Genomic DNA, 22,733 nt, shown 5'->3' with positions numbered 1-22,733 from the left:
ATGTCCCATAGTGCTCAGAGCCAGTTGTACCATTAGCGTCGTTTTTTCTCTTACTTTTGTCTAAGAGTAAACAGGACAAACCTCGTGTTCGTTTACTGCTGTCACATTTAAGTCTGAAATCTTTCTAATTTTGAGTTTCTTCATTCTGAATAGATACGACTTCCCTTGTCATACAGAAACTACACTCCTGGAAATTGAAATAAGAACACCGTGAATTCATTGTCCCAGGAAGGGGAAACTTTATTGACACATTCCTGGGGTCAGATACATCACATGATCACACTGACAGAACCACAGGCACATAGACACAGGCAACAGAGCATGCACAATGTCGGCATTAGTACAGTGTATATCCACCTTTCGCAGCAATGCAGGCTGCTATTTTCCCATGGAGACGATCGTAGAGATGCTGGATGTAGTCCTGTGGAACAGTTTGCCATGCCATTTCCACCTGGCGCTTCAGTTGGACCAGCGTTCGTGCTGGACGTGCAGACCGCGTGAGACGACGCTTCATCCAGTCCCAAACATGCTCAATGGGGGACAGATCCGGAGATCTTGCTGGCCAGGGTAGTTGACTTACACCTTCTAGAGCACGTTGGGTGGCACGGGATACATGCGGACGTGCATTGTCCTGTTGGAACAGCACGTTCCCTTGCCGGTCTAGGAATGGTAGAACGATGGGTTCGATGACGGTTTGGATGTACCGTGCACTATTCAGTGTCCCCTCGACGATCACCAGTGGTGTACGGCCAGTGTAGGAGATCGCTCCCCACACCATGATGCCGGGTGTTGGCCCTGTGTGCCTCGGTCGTATGCAGTCCTGATTGTGGCGCTCACCTGCACGGCGCCAAACACGCATACGACCATCATTGGCACCAAGGCAGAAGCGACTCTCATCGCTGAAGACGACACGTCTCCATTCGTCCCTCCATTCACGCCTGTCGCGACACCACTGGAGGCGGGCTGCACGATGTTGGGGCGTGAGCGGAAGACGGCCTAACGGTGTGCGGGACCGCAACCCAGCTTCATGGAGACGGTTGCGAATGGTCCTCGCCGATACCCCAGGAGCAACAGTGTCCCTAATTTGCTGGGAAGTGGCGGTGCGGTCCCCTACGGCACTGCGTAGGATCCTACGGTCTTGGCGTGCATCCGTGCGTCGCTGCGGTCCGGTCCCAGGTCGACGGGGACGTGCACCTTCCGCCGACCACTGGCGACAACATCGATGTACTGTGGAGACCTCACGCCCCACGTGTTGAGCAATTCGGCGGTACGTCCACCCGGCCTCCCGCATGCCCACTATACGCCCTCGCTCAAAGTCCGTCAACTGCACATACGGTTCACGTCCACGCTGTCGCGGCATGCTACCAGTGTTAAAGACTGCGATGGAGCTCCGTATGCCACGGCAAACTGGCTGACACTGACGGCGGCGGTGCACAAATGCTGCGCAGCTAGCGCCATTCGACGGCCAACACCGCGGTTCCTGGTGTGTCCGCTGTGCCGTGCGTGTGATCATTGCTTGTACAGCCCTCTCGCAGTGTCCGGAGCAAGTATGGTGGGTCTGACACACCGGTGTCAATGTGTTCTTTTTTCCATTTCCAGGAGTGTATTTTTGTTTTAGTCTGTACCTCGAAAAAGAACACTAATGTGGCGGACTGAAAGACGAAGAGATAGAGAGGCACAATTTTTACATAGACAAATTAATAGAAATAATGTGGACGTTGATAAAGATAATCCTATTGTTGTTTTGAAAGATAAATTTTAAAAGTGCAGTGAAAGCAGTTCCAAATAATTTTGAGAGTTATAGCTGCGGTTTGATGAATTTACAGTGCATCTCTTGTAATGCAAATTAATTGGCATCTGAGGTTTTTTACGCGATACAACGGCATTCACATTATATTGTCATAATTTAATCTGCCGCCACTAACACAATATTTATTTTTCAACACACGATATCAAGGACTGACTTCAAATGATCGAACAGTTACAGAGAACTCAAGGAATTACAGTGCAGCATTTGCTATGGGTCAGTTCTGAGGGTAAAATTTTACTTTTACGTGGAGTGTGTCACTTTAAGATGGATGACTGTTTTTTATTACAGGTCAGGTCCACTGACTCAGCTCGTCGAATTTCGACGATAGGCGATACTAGTTCTGCATTTATTCCCTTACACCCTGTGATATATTAGGTCATTGAGACGAGGAAACGCCTTGGGCAACTGATATGCAGACTCGTCGATGTTAGAGTTTTTTCGCGCCAAACATTTTTTTTTCGGTTAAAGCATCACATTGTAACCAATTTACACTTCCACAATGCTGTATTTTGTGTATTCCTTTCCGTTGCTGTTGCCTTTATTTAAACATTAAGACATTGCGTGAACTTTCTACAGATGTAAACGACCACTTGGTTTCGTCCATGACACAAATAAAGCCAATAGAAAATAATAGCGAATGCAGTAACATCGTCTGTATCCAGTGACGTACAAGAAATGCAATAGGCAGGCAAACTACTTTGCACATTATGCTACGCACATTAATTCCGTTCTATACGTTTAACGTTACATACAATGATATGGATACAGTTTTTCATCGTGCTACACTTCAACAACCAGTTTGAGAGATCCGTAACTGCCTTGAATATCATGAGTACTTCGCCGAGTTTCAAGAATCGCGTCGTCTGTTTGTGGAGTACGTCTAGTCCTTGGACGATCTCTGTCCATTACTTGTGAACGAAGATAACCTGTTTCCAAAAAGCGTTGCTCCAGGCGACAAAAAAGTTCTTATCGTGATTTGTGACTACCGTGCAGCATAAGCACGTGCAGCACCAACTTCGTTATCAGATGCACCCAGCACCAAAAACATATTGACATATTCATGGCTTGTGTACTCCATCGGCTGTTACCGTCTCCTTGTTTTCATATTTGTGTTTTCAGAATGCAACTGATCTGATTTTGCTAGATAAACTTATGTCTTGAATCTGGATGAGGTATTGCATGCTGACCTCCAAAGTATACAGTTAAAAAAGTAAATCTGATATGGGTCACAGCTTGGTGCAAATATTTTCCTCTGAGACCATTTCACTGACAGGCATTTCAGTCTAAACTGCTGCTGCCACTAGCGAAAAGCGTGAATATTATATTTCAACTGCTGTTGGGGGCGATTATATTTATGACATTAACAAAATGAGTAAAACGCAAGGGAGACAACTAGCGTCTGTGGTACAGGACGGGGAGTGGGGGCTTGGTGGACTTGCCTAAGCGGGGGAGGGGTCGGAGGGGAGGGGAACGGCAAATAATATGTAGCTTGTGAGGAAAAACCTTCTCGAACGGGCCCCGGATGGTACAAAAGCGTACTGACCAACTAACTACACCTGGTGGCCAGCTGATCTGATATAAAACTGACCGAAGAGAAATGATCTGTGTTGTACAAATTAAGTAACTTTCGTTGTTGTAGCCAAATGACATTGCACAAAAATGAATGACAGGAAGCGAAGGAAGGATTAGTATTTCTTATTCTTTGTGCAAATTTCATGTACATAGAATAAATAAATAACAGTGCTTCTTTCTCTTCCGCGATTCTTTTTTGTAGTGTGGCATTTGTGGATGAACAGAGATCATTTAAATTTGTACTGCACAGTTTTATCTCTGGCCATCTGGCCCCGAGGTGTCGCTGTACTTAGCCCAATATGCACTTATATCTGCAAGTTGTGTGTTGCGTCAAAACTGTGAATAAACACTTGGTGTCACGTTGTTTATTTTAGAGTCCGGTAAGGTCATGAAATACGTCACGATATGACGCTATATCGGATTCTATGACGACCACTTTTAAATGCTATTTCTATTTCTTAGTATAACAGGCACCTAACTGCATTTTAACGCTGTTTGGCCAACATAATTTATGAGTAACCCAAATAACCCTCTCGACATTGTATTGTGCAACGCCTTTACCAAACAGAATATTTATTATACTTGTCCTATCTGGTGGTAATAATCGTAAATAAATCTTAATTTATCGTAACTATGTTGAAGTTAATCTTTGGAAAAAGTATACTCCAAAGTTGCAGGATCAATCTAACCCCAGACAGAACTATAATGCATCACACACACCATGAGATCGAGTAAATTGTCTATCATGCTTTTCGTGGAGTTATGTACCGCCTATGCAACTAATCGGAGGCAGTTTGTTTATTCCCATACGCGCTTCGCTTCTTTTATTTGGGAAGCATCATCAGCGGAGATTTCCAGCGCTGTTATCTCGTGTGTGTGGTCCTGGGTATGTATTCGTTAGTTTCCATACTTCAGATAGCAGTATGGAAACTAACGAATACATACCCAGGACCACACACACGAGATAACAGCGCTGGAAATCTCCGCTGATGATGCTTCCCAAATAAAAGAAGTGAAACTCGTATAGCAATAAAAAACTGCCTTCAATTAGCTGCATAGACGGTACACACCTCCACGAATTTCAGACAACTAAGGGAAAGACTGAAAACAGAAAAGATGACAATATCATGCCTTTACTCAATTACTGAAAGTCATCATTTAATTACTTTTCTTCAATATTAACGACTGGATTATTTGCAATAATGTACGCAGACACAATTTAGTTCGCTTTAACATCGCTTATTAATAGATGAATGAAACACTCACAGTGCCTTCCTCAGATCTTTTTGCTGGCTTTACAAATAAAGATGAAATGGGGGTCTTTTGATGTGCGATTACCATTTTTTTTAATTCATAAAAGCAAAACGAGGATAATAGAATGTAGTCGAATTAAGTCGGGTGATGCTGAGGAAATTAGATTAGGAAATGAGACACTTAAAATAGTAAAGGAGTTTTGCTAATTGGGGATTAAAATAACTGATGATGGTCGAAGTAGAGAGGATATAAAATGTAGACTGGCAATGGCAAGCAAAGCGTTTCTGAAGAAGAGAAATTTGTTAACATCGAGTATTGATTTAAGTGTCAGGAAGACGTTTCTGAAAGTATTTATATGGAGTGTAGCCATGTATGGAATTGAAACATGGACGATAAATAGTTTAGACAAGAAGAGAATAGAAGCTTTCGAAATGTGGTGATACAGAAGAATGCTGGGTAGATCACGTAACTAATGAGGAGGTATTGAATGGAATTGGGGAGAAGAGGAGTTTGTGGCACAACTTGACTAGAAGAAGGGATCGGTTGGTAGGACATGTTCTGAGGCGAGGCATCAAGGGATCACCAATTTAGTACTGGAGGGCAGCATGGAGGGTAAAAATCGTAGAGGGAGACCAAGAGATGAATACACCAAGCAGATTCAGAAAGATGTAGGCTGCAGTAGGTACTGAGAGATGAAGAACCTTGTACAGGATAGAGTAGCATGGAGAGCTGCATCAAACCAGTCTCAGGACTGAAGACCCAACAACATTCTAGCAAGTCGAGAAGAATACCAGCAAGGAACCCTAAATCCCTGTGCATATAGAGCCTTTGGATTTCCACTTGAACAAAAGTAAAGTTGTGCGTTCTGGTCCTACATGCTCCAATCCGGTGTGACCGACCGTTGCCAGTGGCATCACCGAATGCTGTACGGAGGGCCATGTGGTCGGCACCCCTATCTTCAGGTCGCTGTTGGACTTCTTGACCTTGAAACCGCCACTAATGGGTCCAACAGCACCTCTGTTGGCGTCACGAGGCAGAGTGCGCCCCGTACCATACCCCCCTTCAAGGATAAATCCCTGACAGTACCGGGAATCGAACCCGGGTCCCCCCGCATGGCAGTCAGACGCGCGGACCACTTAGCTACGTAAGCGGGCTCTAGAACAGCAGCAGAGAAAAAAAAAAACTGCACAAGCTCGTATCTTGATACATTATAACGTGTTATACCATGTAACTACTATTTTACTTCAATTTGATTTTTAGTCTAGCGAATGAATAACAAATAATTTATTTTATATTTGTAGATTTATGATGTTGCATCTAGCATGTGTTTCAGGCACTTGGAAATGCCTACATAGCGTTGTGTAGCGGTGAAAAAGACAATATAAAAGGATATTCTGATGCATTTTACAACAGCCAGGGCAGGACACTGAGGTGACAGAAGTCATGGGATTCTTGATGATATCGGGTCTGACCCCCTTTTGCCCACCGTAGTGCAGCAACTCAATGTGGCATAGACTCAACAAGTCATTGGAAGTCGTCTGCAGGATTACTGAGCCACGCTGCCTCTAAAGCCGTCCAAAACTGCGAAAGTGCTGCCGGTGCAGCATTCTGTGCACGAACTGACTTCTCAATTATCTCCCATAAATGTTCGATGGGATTCATGTCGGGCGATCTGGGTGGCCACACCATTCACTCAACTTGTCTAGAATGTTCTTCAAACCAATCACGAACAGTTGTGGCCCAGTGACTTGGCCCATCGTTGTTTAGGAACGTGAAGTCTATGAATGGCTCCAAATGGTCCTCAAGTAACAAATCATAGCCATTTCCACTCAATGATCGGTTCAGTTTGACCAGAGGACCCGGTCAATTCCATGTGTACACAGCCCACACCATCATGGGTCCACTTCCATCTTGCACACTGCCTTGTTGACAACTTCGGTCCATGGCTTCGTGGGGTATGCGCCACACTCGAATCTTACCATCAGCTCTTACCATCTGCAATAGGCCACCGTTTTGCAGTCGTCTGGGGTCCAGCCGATATGGTCACGAGTCCAGAAGAGGCACTGCAGGCGATGTCGTGCTGTTAGCAAACGCACTCGCGTCGGTCGCCTGCTGCCATAGACCATTAACCCCAAATTTCGCCACAGTGTCGTAATGGATACGTTTGTCGTGCGCGCCACATTGATTTCTCTGGTTAGTGGAGGAGGAGACTAGTGTTTAACGTCCCGTCGACAACGAGGTCATTAGAGACGGAGCACAAGCTCGGACAAGGGAACGATGGGGAAGGAAATCGGCCGTGCCCTTGCAAAGGAACCATCCCGGCATTTGGCTGAACTGATCTAGGGAAATCACGGAAAACTTAAATCAGGATGGCCGGACGCGGGATTGAACCGACGCCCTCCCGAATGCGAGTCCAGTGGGCTAACCACTGTGCCACCTCGCTCGGTCCTCCGGTTGGTTCACGCAGTGTTGCTTGTCTGTTAGCACTGACAACTTTACGCAAACGCCGCTGCTCTCGGTCGTTAAGTGAACGCCGTCTGCGACTGCATTGTCCTTGGTGAGAGCTAACGCCTGAAATTTGGTATTCTCGGCACACTCTTGACACTGTTGACCAGGGAGTACTGAATTCGCTAACGATTTCCGAATTGGAATGTCCCATGCGTCTATCTCCAACTAACATTCCACATTCAAAGTCTGTTAATCCCCGTCGTGCGCCACAATCACGTCGGAAACCTTTTCAGATACATCACCTGGATAAAAATGACAATTCACCAATGGACTGCTTTTTTATACCTCGCGTACGCGACACTACCGCCATCTGCATATGTGAACAGCGCTATCCCATGACTTTTGCCACCTCAGTGTGGACTATTATCATTCGGTATTTCAAACATTAAAGCATCCGCAGTAACTGCCATTCGAGAGAGTGTGTCACTTGCGGTGCAACAGGATACAAATGGAAATATCTTGACATTCTTTTCCAGTCGCTCCACAGTGGCTACTGGAACCTCACGACACGTCTGCTCTCTCCGGGAACCCACTGTCCATCCACTGCCGAGCACAGGGCTTTCCTCAACCAGCCGTGTCCTGGCTGCGTGGACAAGGTAAGAGAAAATGTCACTCAGAATACAACTGCTAATCCTTACATATAAAATCCTTGTGTCACAGTGTTAGTTGCCATACTCTTCCGAAACGGCTCGATCGATTCCGATGAAATTTTACATGTATATTCGGTAGGTCTGAGAATCGGTCATACCGCTAAGTGATACGGGTGGTCCATCCCAAAAAAAAATTTCTCATTTTTTGGACAGAACTTTTTATTTTTTTATGATGAGGCATTAAAAAATACACACAACCCTAAATTTTCACCCTTCTAGCACCAACCCCTATTATTAATAGCGATTTTAGTCATTTTAATCATTTTCAACCCCGGTCGATAAATGATCAATTATCACTTGATCATTTATCCCCGCCAGGTGCCTACCGGTGATAGTCTTTCACTATTCGATAGATAGGTAATTGAAGAAAACGTACCAAAAGCAACGACTCGAGTATCCCTCTTTGAATCGACGTAACTAGACCGAGAAATTTAACTAGGTAGCACATTTAGGCCTAGCGCACACGCATAGATTTTTATCGTACGGAAATTTATCGTATGATCAAATTCTTTCAGTGGAACAAAGAAGTTCCTATGCTCTCCTTTGTTCCTCTAAAGGAATTTCATCGTACAATATTTTTACGTACGACAAAAATCGATGACTGTGCGCTTGGCCTTATTCATAACGCTGGCGAACACGTTTCGACACGAAATTGCCGCTATGTTTTTATGTTCATGGACTAGCCGGGTATCGGCTGCAATTGTTAAATCTGCACGATCTACCGTAGAAACGCTAGAACAAATAGTGGCCGATACTGCCGGACTTCCCCTAAGCATTTCCTCACTCCCTGCACAGTTTTCGGCCATTATTATTGTCTGTGTTACGAGCTCCCGCCAACAACGGCTATTGTGTTACACGTATACTTGTGTTACACGTATACGGTATTCTTATGGACAAGAGATGAGTTATATGGCAAAACAACGTTTGCCGCGTCAGCTATAACATACACTCCTGGAAATTGAAATAAGAACACCGTGAATTCATTGTCCCAGGAAGGGGAAACTTTATTGACACATTCCTGGGGTCAGATGCATCACATGATCACACTGACAGAACCACAGGCACATAGACACAGGCAACAGAGCATGCACAATGTCGGCACTAGTACAGTGTATATCCACCTTTCGCAGCAATGCAGGCTGCTATTCTCCCATGGAGACGATCGTAGAGATGCTGGATGTAGTCCTGTGGAACGGCTTGCCATGCCATTTCCACCTGGCGCCTCAGTTGGACCAGCGTTCGTGCTGGACGTGCAGACAGCGTGAGACGACGCTTCATCCAGTCCCAAACATGCTCAATGGGGGACAGATCCGGAGATCTTGCTGGCCAGGGTAGTTGACTTACACCTTCTAGAGCACGTTGGGTGGCACGGGATACATGCGGACGTGCATTGTCCTGTTGGAACAGCAAGTTCCCTTGCCGGTCTAGGAATGGTAGAACGATGGGTTCGATGACGGTTTGGATGTACCGTGCACTATTCAGTGTCCCCTCGACGATCACCAGTGGTGTACGGCCAGTGTAGGAGATCGCTCCCCACACCTTGATGCCGGGTGTTGGCCCTGTGTGCCTCGGTCGTATGCAGTCCTGAATGTGGCGCTCACCTGCACGGCGCCAAACACGCATACGACCATCATTGGCACCAAGGCAGAAGCGACTCTCATCGCTAAGACGACACGTCTCCATTCGTCCCTCCATTCACGCCTGTCGCGACACCACTGGAGGCGGGCTGCACGATGTTGGGGCGTGAGCGGAAGACGGCCTAACGGTGTGCGGGACCGTAGCCCAGCTTCATGGAGATGGTTGCGAATGGTCCTCGCCGATACCCCAGGAGCAACAGTGTCCCTAATTTGCTGGGAAGTGGCGGTGCGGTCCCCTACGGCACTGCGTAGGATCCTACGGTCTTGGCGTGCATCCGTGCGTCGCTGCGGTCCGGTCCCAGGTCGACGGGCACGTGCACCTTCCGCCGACCACTGGCGACAACATCGATGTACTGTGGAGACCTCACGCCCCACGTGTTGAGCAATTCGGCGGTACGTCCACCCGGCCTCCCGCATGCCCACTATACGCCCTCGCTCAAAGTCCGTCAACTGCACATACGGTTCACGTCCACGCTGTCGCGGCATGCTACCAGTGTTAAAGACTGCGATGCAGCTCCGTATGCCACGGCAAACTGGCTGACACTGACGGCGGCGGTGCACAAATGCTGCGCAGCTAGCGCCATTCGACGGCCAACACCGCGGTTCCTGGTGTGTCCGCTGTGCCGTGCGTGTGATCATTGCTTGTAGAGCCCTCTCGCAGTGTCCGGAGCAAGTATGGTGGGTCTGACACACCGGTGTCAATGTGTTCTTTTTTCCATTTCCAGGAGTGTAGATTAGGCAGAATTGGTGGTGGAGTGTTTGTGTCTGTCAGTAGCGGTTTATCTTGTAGTGAAGTCGAAGTAGATACTCCGTGCGAATTGGTATGGGTGGAGGTTATACTTAACAGCCGAACTAAGTTAATAACTGGCTCCTTCTACCGACCCCCAGACTCCGATGCTATAGTTGCTGAACAGTTCAGAGAAAATTTGAATCTCTTAACAAATAAATACCCCACTCATACGGTTATAGTTGGTGGGGACTTCAACCTGCCCTCGATATGTTGGCAAAAATACTTGTTCCAAACCGGTGGTAGGCAGAAAACATCTTCCGAGATTGTCCTAAATGCTTTTTCCGAAAATTATTTCGATCAGTTAGTCCACGAATCCACGCGAATTGTAAATGGTTGCGAAAACACACTTGACCTCTTAGCCACAAACAATCCAGAGCTAATAGAGAGCACCATGACTGATACAGGGATTAGTGATCACAGGGTCGTTGTAGTTAGGCTCAATACCGTTTCTTCCAAATCCACCCGAAACAAACGCAAAATAATTTTATTTAAAAAAGCGGATAAAGTGTCACCAGAAGCCTTCCTAAGAGACAATCTCCATTCCTTCCGAACTGACTATGCAAATGTAGACGAGATATGGCTCAAATTCAAAGATATAGTAGCAACAGCAATTGAGAGATTCATACCTCATAAATTGGTAAGAGATGGAACTGATCCCCCATGGTACACAAAACAGGTCCTAACGCTGTTGCACAGGCAACGGAAAAAGCATGCGAAGTTCAGAAGAACGCGAAATCCCGAAGATTGGCTAAAATTTACAGACGCGCGAAATTTGGCACGGACTTGAATGCGAGATGCCTTTAATAGGTTCCACAACGAAACATTGTCTCGAAATTTGGTAGAAAATCCGAAGAAATTCTGGTCGTATGTAAAGTACACAAGCGGTAAGACGCAGTCAATACCTTCGCTGCGCAGTGCCGATGGTACTGTTACCGACGACTGTGCCGCTAAAGCGGAGTTACTGAACGCAGTTTTCCGAAATTCCTTCACCAGGGAAGACGAATGGAATATTCCAGAATTTGAAACACGAACAGCTGCTAGCATGAGTTTCTTAGAAGTAGATACCTTAGGGGTTGCGAAGCAACTCAAATAGCTTGATACGGGCAAGTCTTCAGGTCCAGATTGTATACCGATTAGGTTCCTTTCAGATTACGCTGAAACAATAGCTCCCTACTTAGCAATCATAAACAACCGCTCGCTCACCGATAGATGTGTACCTACAGATTGGAAAATTGCGCAGGTCGCACCAGTGTTTAAGAAGGGTAGTAGGAGTAATCCATCGAACTACAGACCTATATCATTGACGTCGGTTTGCAGTAGGGTTTTGGAGCATATACTGTATTCAAACATTATGAATCACCTCGAAGGGAACGATCTATTGATACGTAATCAGCATGGTTTCAGAAAACATCGTTCTTGTGCAACGCAGCTAGCTCTTTATTCTCACGAAGTAATGGCCGCTATCGACAGGGGATCCCAAGCTGATACCGTATTTCTAGATTTCCGGAAAGCTTTTGACACCGTTCCTTACAAGCGACTTCTAATCAAGCTGCGGGCCTATGGGGTATCGTCTCAGTTGTGCGACTGGATTCGTGATTTCCTGTCAGGAAGGTCGCAGTTCGTGGTAATAGACGGCAAATCATCGAGTAAAACTAAAGTGATATCAGGTGTTCCCCAGGTAAGCGTCCTGGGACCTCTGCTGTTCCTGATCTATATAAATGACCTGGGTGACAATCTGAGCAGTTCTCTTAAGTTGTTCGCAGATGATGCTGTAATTTACCGTCTAGTAAGGTCATCCGAAGACCAGTATCAGTTGCAAAGCGATTTAGAAAAGATTGTTGAATGGTGTGGCAGGTGGCAGTTGACGCTAAATAACGAAAAGTGTGAGGTGATCCACATGAGTTCCAAAAGAAATCCGTTGGAATTCGATTACTCGATAAATAGTACAATTCTCAAGGCTGTCAATTCAACGAAGTACCGGGTGTTAAAGTTACAAACAACTTCAGTTGGAAAGACCACATAGATAATATTGTGGGGAAGGCGAGCCAAAGGTTGCGTTTCATTGACAGGACACTTAGAAGATGCAACAAGTCCACTAAAGAGACAGCTTGCACAACACTCGTTCGTCCTCTGTTAGAATATTTCTGCGCCGTGTGGGATCCTTACCAGGTGGGATTGACGGAGGACATCGAAAGGGTGCAAAAAACGGCAGCTCGTTTTGTATTATCACGCAATAGGGGAGAGAGTGTGGCAGATATGATATGCGAGTTGGGATGGAAGTCATTAAAGCAAAGACGTTTTTCGTCGCGGCGAGATCGATTTACGCAATTTCAGTCACCAACTTTCTCTTCCGAATGCGAAAATATTTTGTTGAGCCCAACCTACATAGGTAGGAATGATCATCAAAATAAAATAAGAGAAATCAGAGCTCGAACGGAAAGGTTTAGGTGTTCGTTTTTCCCGCACGCTGTTCGGGAGTGGAATGGTAGAGAGATAGTATGATTGTGGTTCGATGAACCCTCTGCCAAGCACTTGAATGTGAATTGCAGAGTAATCATGTAGATGTAGATGTAGATTTTTCAACATAATACCTCTTCAATGCAGTGGCCTTACACCACCTTACTGGGAGAGCCAGCATGCCCGCACGGTACTATCCTACTGGTTGACGTCAGAGCCAACGTCCTGCTGCGTCAATAAGGCCGGCATTACACTATCAAATTTCTTTTTCCAATATCGTTGTCAAAGAAATTTGATGGTGTAATAGGGAACTTTGTCAAATGACGTCAAATATTTGATCAAATCTAGGGCATCGCTGTATATCTGATCAAAGAAGTTGCGTGTCTTCCTTTCACTGCAGTGTGACATGTTACCACATGGAGCGCTAGCATCGCTACAGCGTTCTGTCATCTGTACTGTTCTTATAAACATTGCCGGTAAATACAATTGGTGAGTACCGACAACTACAAAATTAATAGAGATGTATGAAGCTGACGAGGCACTTTACAACGTGAGGCACCCTGAATACAAAAATAGATTAAGAATATTGGAGACCTAACCAACCTAACCTAACCCTCTCCTGTAGCAAGAAATCGGAGTGTTGCAGTGGGCCTGTCTTCTGCAGATATAGCAGTTCCTAAGTGAGTATTGTGCTTTGTGATATGAGTATACACTTCACTGAGCACATACATAAATGTATGCTCATCCATTCTTAAGTAATTGGTGTACGACTTGACGTCCTCCACTATAAGCTCACGTAACAAGTTTTGTTGAATGCTTTTATCGTGTCTTCGTAAAACCCACGGCTTCACCTAGATACGTTCCATTTTTTCCCCCGCTTCTCTTCCGCATGTGCACACAGTGCAATTGTAGTACATGCAACTGCTGTTGACAACAAGTTGTTGTTGTCAGCCATCTTGAACTTTGACGAAAAATATGATGACAGTGTAATACCCCTTTTTAGCGCCACGTCAAAGATCTTTGTCAAATATATTTGACAAATATTTGATCACATCTTTGATCAAATCTTTGACAGAGAAATTTGATAGTGTAATGCCGGCCTAACCTCCCCATCATCCACGTACTGCCTGCCGCGGATTGCATCCTTCGTTGGTCAGACAGATGGAAGTCGGAAGTTGCGAGATCTGGGCTGTAGGGTGGATGAGGAATAACAGTCCAATGCAGTTTTGTGAGCTGCTCTCGGGTGTGGAAACTTGTGTGAGCCTTTGTGTTGTCCACGATGTCCCAAAACAAAATCCCCATTTTTTTCAACCTAAATTGGCCGAGAAAAGTAAATGTGTTGCATTACTCATTGAACTCCTCTCGTACTTTTACTGGTGTTGAAAGCTTTCAGGTTTCTACCGACTTTAGCTAGACAACAAGTACTTCAAACTCGGATAGATACACTGATGAGCCAAAACATTATGGCCATTGGCCAGTGCTAAATTGAGTGCCGCCTTGGACCTAACGGGTGCATGATGCGGGAAGGAAAGTGCATTAAAGGAGAAGAAACGAATGGTATTATCCTAACGGTGATATGGGCTCCAAATGGGGAAATTCACTGACATAACCAACTTTGACGAAGGGAGGAGTACTATGGCTCGCCATCTGGGATCGAGCGTCTTGGAAATGGCTAAAGTGGTCGGCTCTTCACGTGCTACTATCGCGGGCATCTGTGCAAAGTGGTAGGCACAAGACCTTGGACGTCCACGCCCCATGGAAGAATGTGGAGGTCGTAGATTTGCCCGCTCTGTAAAGGAAGACAGACGCTGAACATTTTACTCCGCTGCACACGTTACTGTTTCAGTGGGTTTACGAACATCGAAATTGAACCGGGAATCAATCATTGCTGCGAACTGAATGCTGGTTATAATCAGAAATTGGTAGCAGTGATATTTTTGGTAAACCTTAAGTGTATATCGAAAGGGTAGACTAATGGGAAATGAAGGGTGTGTATTCGTCGCAATAGATTAGAAACTCCAATCCTTCGAGATAAGAATTGAAGTTACATGAGAGCTTGCTTGGGCAAGACTGAATATCGAGAATGGGCATAAACATGTAATTGTGTAACATCCTATCTGCTTTCCGCCTTCCATCCTGGGTCTGAGATAAAGCTAAGCGACAGATAAGATAGAACGTACATACTATCTTGCTCACAGCATACAGTACATCAGTTTCTACGATTCGTCCGGCCTCCCCCAGGACATTAAGACAAAAAACCTTTTTATTTCATTTCGGCATATAATGATTCGCTAGATGAGTGCAAACATACTGCTTCAAATATACAGAGGCCTGTCTACCAATATGACTTCTTCATCTGATCAGGGATCGCATCTCATTCCAAACGACAGAAGCAAAGTCTGATTTCTTGGAGACAATTACAGCACTGCAAAGACAAACGGAGGAAACAAGACAATGGGTAGTCCTTAAATTCACATACGGATCAGAGACAATAGGAGAGGACAACACAGAATGTGCTATATTTAGTCCACAGCTGCAGATGGCCCAAAAATATAAATTACGAGCAACTACATCTATCTATCTGACCGAGCGGTACAATGGTGTATGAATCGGAAATACACGTCCTATGCAATATTATCATACTCGAAAAATGTACTTCAGACAATATAAATATAAAAGTCCCAAAAACCACCAATGAATACCTATTCCAAGTTCGTTATTGGTACTGTGAGCGGCTCAGAAGGCAGAAGCAAATCTGCATTTAAGTGTGTGAAAGCCCATTGTGGAATCCCAGGCAATGGAAAAGTAGATCACTTGGTAAATCAGGCTACAAGTAATGGAACAACATTTGACATAAAACTTCCGTATTAGGAATATGGACAAATTATTCGAAAAGGACATTCGAATCCTAGCAGGAGAATGGATGCAGAGTTCACGACAAAAAGAACGTTTATGGACCCCAACAAGCAACATCCACGTTAAGCAGATAAGACCCAATCCTGGAACATTTCCAGAGGATTTATATCGATTGCAAATAAGCCAAACACCTGGATAGACACGGACCATATATTATCTCAATACTGCAAATATAGTGAGGCAGGCAACAAGTTTTTAACATTTGTCATGAAAAGTAAAATCCCGCAACCAATGTCAGTCAGGTGCTTACTAATGAATCCAACATTAAAATCACAGGAAGATAATCGAATTTGCGTGTAATGGACAGATAAAGATATAAAGTTTAATAGTAAATATAAGGGACAGTTAAAGCGAAACTACACCAAAAGAAGAGTGAACAAAGATATTATTATTAAGCAGCAGTGACTGAAAGGTGTCTAACCGAAGTAAAAATAATCTCTGCCTACCTTCTTATGTTTCTCCCTTCCATAGCGGAAGTCGAAGATTATTAATTAGCAGTCTCCATTACCAGTCTGAAGAGAACGAGCATGTAATAAGAGTTCTGTTCCGCCATTAGCAACAGCATACGCAAATGAGCAGAGGCCGCCATTAATGCAATTTACCCAAGGAGCGATCGTAATAGCTGTAGTGACCACTGCACACATCGACTGCTGTGGTCGCGCGCGTTAGCTCCATTCGCGCCATCTTGAGATGCAGTTGCACGAGGGGACAAACGAATGGCGTCAACCCCCCAGTTTTGTGTCTGGGGTAGCACTCGTTTCATAACGATTGCTACAAACGAGACGTCATTTTGACGTCATGCACAGTATCACCGACCACAGGAACTGCTATCGATTTCTGTTAGCATTCGATGTGGGCCTCTCCCGCATGGGTAACAGCTCACACATTGCGGCGGGACGGGTTTTGTGATAGTTTTCTCGTTTTCGTTCTGTTCGCTGCAAAAGTTCCACCTACGTCGGTACGGCGGCAGATCACCAGCCCGTTTCTTTGCATACGTATGTACTGCGCTTGTAACTTCCACGCTCTCGCGTACGTTAACTCTTTAAAGCCTGTACTATGGTAAGTTGACGCGCTTCACCTTATAAGAAAGGATTTTAGTAAATATGTTGACCGCGTGTACCTGAATGGAGGCAAAATCAGACTTACACCCACTCAGTAACAACAATGATACATCAAGCAAGTCTAAAGTGCAACTACACGTTAGGATGGACAAGAAACATACACAGCAGATGCTACCAATTGTTAATAATACGGTCGACAGCCTAATTAGGCATTAAGTGAGTTTTTTTCCTGTACAAGTGGATGTACGTGCAAGCATAATAACACGTAGTAATACTGCATTATATGGTAAATTTTAGAACCAGAAAAATCTACTGAACTAATATTTTCACTTTCTGTACTAATTTGGACAAGCTGTAAATACACAACATTACATTATAATGATTACTACAAACTGCGTTTTGTCTATTGATCCGACTGAAATCGGGCATAGGTTACCCTAGAAATAGCACTTTTGAAACACACATACAATGTCAATTTCAAGAAAGGTGAAACACTGATAAATTTAGGTTTTATATTGACTTTAACTTTACTGGTCAAATCAGTTCAGTACACTTCAGAATTCAAATGAATAGAAAAGAAAAAGGGGGGGGGGAGAGACCCTGAAACTATTATGATCACTGTAGTGAAAGTTTGATTTTTGAGAGCATTAAGTATTCAAGATTTCCAAAATATGATTTAGCGCTCTTTTTGTCTTATTTCCTGCTCATTTCACTACCGTTATTTTTGTCTCAATTTAAATAAACTTCATTACTAAACCAATTTCAACATTATCTTACAACTTTGTCGTACCTATATTATTCGTCCAGTATTCATTAACAACAAAGTTCTTTAAACATCATTCTAACATTGATAGGTCTGCAGGTAATTATTATTAACATAAACTTTAAATCTTCATCTTGGGACACTCGGATTGCACAACATGTGGAATGGACTCTGTCTAGGTTAGTTGTGAGGATAATTAATTGATAGGACAGTTCTGGTAAAATTTAAGTTGTTATTGAACAGTATGTAGCAAAAATAACACTGGTCCACACGAATACAGTACTAAAAGTTTCAACCTGTTCGTATTGATGAGGCGGCCGGCAGGCGGCGAGATAGCGAGGCACAAAGCACACGTGCAATTACAGCAATGGCTCATGAAATATCGGCACTTTACTTCTTCATGGCGTCGCAATGCTTTTCCATTTAGTGCCTATGGAATATTGTCATGCTGTATAGACGTCGGAAACAGCGCATCCGAGGCTCAACGAAACCACTTTTTCCAGAAGAGCCTCCTCAATCCAGAATGTGTTTCTCAGATCGATGCCCGACTCCGACTACTACTGCTGAGCCCGTTGTGCCGTACCGTGCCCATGTGCATTTTCCCGCGCTCGCCTGCCTCCACCTTTTACCGCTCCCCTACAGACAGGGTATTCACCAAAGGTTTTACATTCTACTTATCCTAATACATTACATACGTATGGACCAGGCATACAATTACATCTTTTACATCTTACAATATTTCCAACATTAGTTCCACTTCCCTTTGATTACAACATTACTTGAAATTTGACATAAATATTAAAATCGAAAATTGTTTATAGCTTCTTCAACATAATGGCATGAAACAAAAAAGAAATGAAATCAGAACATCGATTAAACTAATTTATTGAAATTCAGAAGAAAAAAATTTATTACATATACAGTAGGATAACGTTAGTGTTGTTACACGCTGACGACGTAAAAGCAGCGTTGAAGAAAACGCCGTCAATACTTACGTTGCAAAGTCCGTATAAACTCTGGTAACAAGCAATCCTGTAAATTCTTATAATAATTTTCGGGCGAAAAGTGGTTACTTCATTCTCAAACGTCAAAATTCTGAAACGAGTCTTTAATTCCATTTCAGTTGGAAAAAAATTACCTGCCATCAGGCCACATGTAATTAGCGAACATAACTGCGCTCAGTTCACAGTTCATGCAACCCAGTACACACGCAAGGCAGCCAGAAACGTACGTAAGTCCAACCCAAAGAATTACGCGATTTCACAGTCCATACTCCGCTGCTATATCTGAGTTTCACATTCAGTCCTTTTTAGTGGATTTATATTAAAGAAATTGCTCGCCAAATATTCCATATACGGATACGAAACATGCCACGCGGAATTTTACAAAGGCCGAAAGTTCACACGCGTTTATCTTTCCAACAAAACAATTCTAGAACTCCCAAACTTCACAAAACTGTCCATAAATGCAACTGCTTCTATGGCAACACAATCTGGACACGAAATTCCAATCTTCTTCATTTTACAATTTATGCAGACGGACACGTCCAACATGACCTGCCCGTTCAATAGCTACCTAGCGACTGTTCCATGCTGCTCCTTCCACAGCCTATAACTACCTGCCAGTGCATGGGAACTGCTAAGCTCTTATTGGTTGATCAAAATGACCAGCCAATCAGAACAATCGTTCGAGATTATTCTCGCACCAAAACTGTCCCACGCCAATCACTATTCCCAGTTGCATTCACATCATTTCAATATCCGAATATTAATATAATGTTTGACAAAACCAAACGAAAGGAAAACTGATCTGGTAGTTTATTTAGAAGACTATTACTCTGCAAACGGCTATTCTGGCTGCCTTCTTACAAAAGCATACGTTTTCAGCAACGAGGGGAAAACACAAATTTCCCACTACACAGTGACGTAATGTGGTACAATCTACACTCCTGGAAATGGAAAAAAAAACACATTGACACCGGTGTGTCAGACCCACCATACTTGCTCCGGACACTGCGAGAGGGCTGTACAAGCAATGATCACACGCACGGCACAGCGGACACACCAGGAACCGCGGTGTTGGCCGTCGAATGGCGCTAGCTGCGCAGCATTTGTGCACCGCCGCCGTCAGTGTCAGCCAGTTTGCCGTGGCATACGGAGCTCCATCGCAGTCTTTAACAATGGTAGCATGCCGCGACAGCGTGGACGTGAACCGTATGTGCAGTTGACGGACTTTGAGCGAGGGCGTATAGTGGGCATGCGGGAGGCCGGGTGGACGTACCGCCGAATTGCTCAACACGTGGTGCGTGAGGTCTCCACAGTACATCGATGTTGTCGCCAGTGGTCGGCGGAAGGTGCACGTGCCCGTCGACCTGGGACCGGACCGCAGCGACGCACGGATGCACGCCAAGACCGTAGGATCCTACGCAGTGCCGTAGGGGACCGCACCGCCACTTCCCAGCAAATTAGGGACACTGTTGCTCCTGGGGTATCGGCGAGGACCATTCGCAACCGTCTCCACGAAGCTGGGCTACGCTCCCGCACACCGTTAGGCCGTCTTCCGCTCACGCCCCAACATCGTGCAGCCCGCCTCCAGTGGTGTCGCGACAGGCGTGAATGGAGGGACGAATGGAGACGTGTCGTCTTCAGCGATGAGAGTCGCTTCTGCCTTGGTGCCAATGATGGTCGTATGCCTGTTTGGCGCCGTGCAGGTGAGCGCCACAATCAGGACTGCATACGACCGAGGCACACAGGGCCAACACCCGGCATCATGGTGTGGGGAGCGATCTCCTACACTGGCCGTACACCACTGGTGATCGTCGAGGGGACACTGAATAGTGCACGGTACATCCAAACCGTCATCGAACCCATCGTTCTACCATTCCTAGACCGGCAAGGGAACTTGCTGTTCCAACAGGACAATGCACGTCCGCATGTATCCCGTGCCACCCAACGTGCTCTAGAAGGTGTAAGTCAACTACCCTGGTCAGCAAGATCAAGATCTCCGGATCTGTCCCCCATTGAGCATGTTTGGGACTGGATGAAGCGTCGTCTCACGCGGTCTGCACGTCCAGCACGAACGCTGGTCCAACTGAGGCGCCAGGTGGAAATGGCATGGCAAGCCGTTCCACAGGACTACATCCAGCATCTCTACGATCGTCTCCATGGGAGAATAGCAGCCTGCATTGCTGCGAAAGGTGGATATACACTGTACTAGTGCCGACATTGTGCATGCTCTGTTGCCTGTGTCTATGTGCCTGTGGTTCTGTCAGTGTGATCATGTGATGTATCTGACCCCAGGAATGTGTCAATAAAGTTTCCCCTTCCTGGGACAATGAATTCACGGTGTTCTTATTTCAATTTCCAAGAGTGTACAATACTGAATTTCTACGTATGTTCCACTTCCACATTCTCATTCATTCCACAACAACAAAACAAATAGATATTAATTAAATACTAATCTTTTCTGGATTTTATATTATGAAAATGAAAAGTAGTTAACGTTTTTAATATGAATATCCAAATAAATTGATCTGACATTTGGGAACTCCAGTAATGATTTCAAATGATTATTAAAGACAAACTGTTATTATTCCTACCTGAGTTTTTAGCCTAAGAGTCGGATTTGGGAGTTTTAGGTAATTTCCTCTAACTCCGAAACTATGACAGATAGATTGCTGAAATTTTTGCGATGTTATTTTGATTCAATAATGCGATCATTTTATGATCCCCGGTTTCTGACTAAATGCCTCTTTATGTTCTCGAATCAGACTGAACAGTTCTTCTGCTCCTCTGAATATCCACGTCGCAATGCCATTAATTTTCGAATGCACTCCATCTGGATTAAGGTCATGTTGTTCTTCTGATTCCCCTAAATTTTTAGTTGTTTTGAGCTCATAAGCCTTCGACACATCGTTTTCGCGTCCTTCCAGCTCAGCTATTGGTAGATTGGCATAAATTTCCTATCGACTGTCATCCTTTGCATAAACTGAATTTTCTTGACTCCGCCATCTCCTCTTATTGACATCTATTCCTTCCATATCTGCTCCCTGCTCGGTGAGCCAATCTGATCCAGTAATAAATTCTACCTGTAACAGAGGTACCAACATGGCATCCACTCGATGCGTTTCTCTACCTATTTTAATTTCTAACATGGACTGACAACTAATTGGTTTTCCAGCTTCTCCCACTGGTCCCTTAATCTTAAAACCTGTCACAGACAAAATTGGTATTTTCGCATTTCTTGCGTTGTGATCCTATTTCCATCATCATTCCTATCCCATTCTACCTCGAAATCTGAAACATTACTGATCGTAGGTGAAAATGCGATCAGTAATGTTTCAGATTTCGAGGTAGAATGGGATAGGAATGATGATGGAAATAGGATCACATTTGAGGAAGTGGAAAAAATGGTCAATAGATTGCAGTGCAATAAAGCGGCTTGGGGGGGGGGGGGGATGAAATTAAGTCGGAACTCATCAAATACAGTGGAATGTCAGGTCTTAAATGGCTACACAGGATAATTGAAATGGCCTGGGAGTCGGGACAGGTTCCATCAGACTGGACAAAAGCAGTAATCACACCAATCTTTAAACATGGAAACAGAAAAGATTGTAACAACTACAGAAGTATCTCTTTAATCAGCGTTGTGGGTAAAATCTTCTCAGGTATTGTTGAAAGGAAAGTGCGAGTATTAGTTGAGGACCAATTGGATGAAAATCAGTGTGGGTTTAGGCCTCTTAGAGGTTGTCAGGACCAGATCTTTAGCTTACGGCAAATAATGGAGAAGTGTTATGAGTGGAACAGGGAATTGTATCTATGCTTTATAGATCTGGAAAAGGCATATGACCGGGTTCCTAGGAGGAAGTTATTATCTGTTCTACAAGATTATGGAATAGGAGGCAAACTTTTGCAAGCAATTAAAGGTCTTTACATGGATAGTCAGGCGGCAGTTAGAGTTGACGGTAAATTGAGTTCATGGTTCAGAGTAGTTTCAGGGGTAAGACAAGGCTGCAACCTGTCTCCACTGTTGTTCATATTATTTATGGATCATATGTTGAAAACAATAGACTGGCTGGGTGAGATTAAGATATGTGAACACAAAATAAGCAGTCTTGCATATCCGGATGACTTAGTTGTGCTGGCAGATTCGATTGAAAGTTTGCAAAGTAATACACTCCTGGAAATTGAAATAAGAACACCGTGAATTCATTGTCCCAGGAAGGGGAAACTTTATTGACACATTCCTGGGGTCAGATACATCACATGATCACACTGACAGAACCACAAGCACATAGACACAGGCAACAGAGCATG

At 44.6% G+C, this 22,733-nt stretch overlaps 1 protein-coding gene across 1 annotated transcript in view; it reads left to right on the top strand.

The window, feature by feature from the left end:
- Window positions 1-22,733, top strand: part of LOC126144870 (Down syndrome cell adhesion molecule-like protein Dscam2) — a 549,485-nt gene that overhangs the window by 264,358 nt on the left and 262,394 nt on the right. Inside the window, exon 12 of the mRNA XM_049915521.1 lies at window positions 7,621-7,740. Coding sequence (XP_049771478.1) covers window positions 7,621-7,740 — 120 coding nt within the window. The remainder of the gene's footprint in view (window positions 1-7,620; window positions 7,741-22,733) is intronic.

The sequence above is a fragment of the Schistocerca cancellata genome, chromosome 1 (assembly GCF_023864275.1).
Source record: "Schistocerca cancellata isolate TAMUIC-IGC-003103 chromosome 1, iqSchCanc2.1, whole genome shotgun sequence".
In the NCBI taxonomy this organism is placed as follows: domain Eukaryota; kingdom Metazoa; phylum Arthropoda; class Insecta; order Orthoptera; family Acrididae; genus Schistocerca; species Schistocerca cancellata.
The sequence above is the reverse complement of the archived record's forward strand: the minus strand, read 5'-3'. Positions and strand labels throughout refer to the sequence as shown.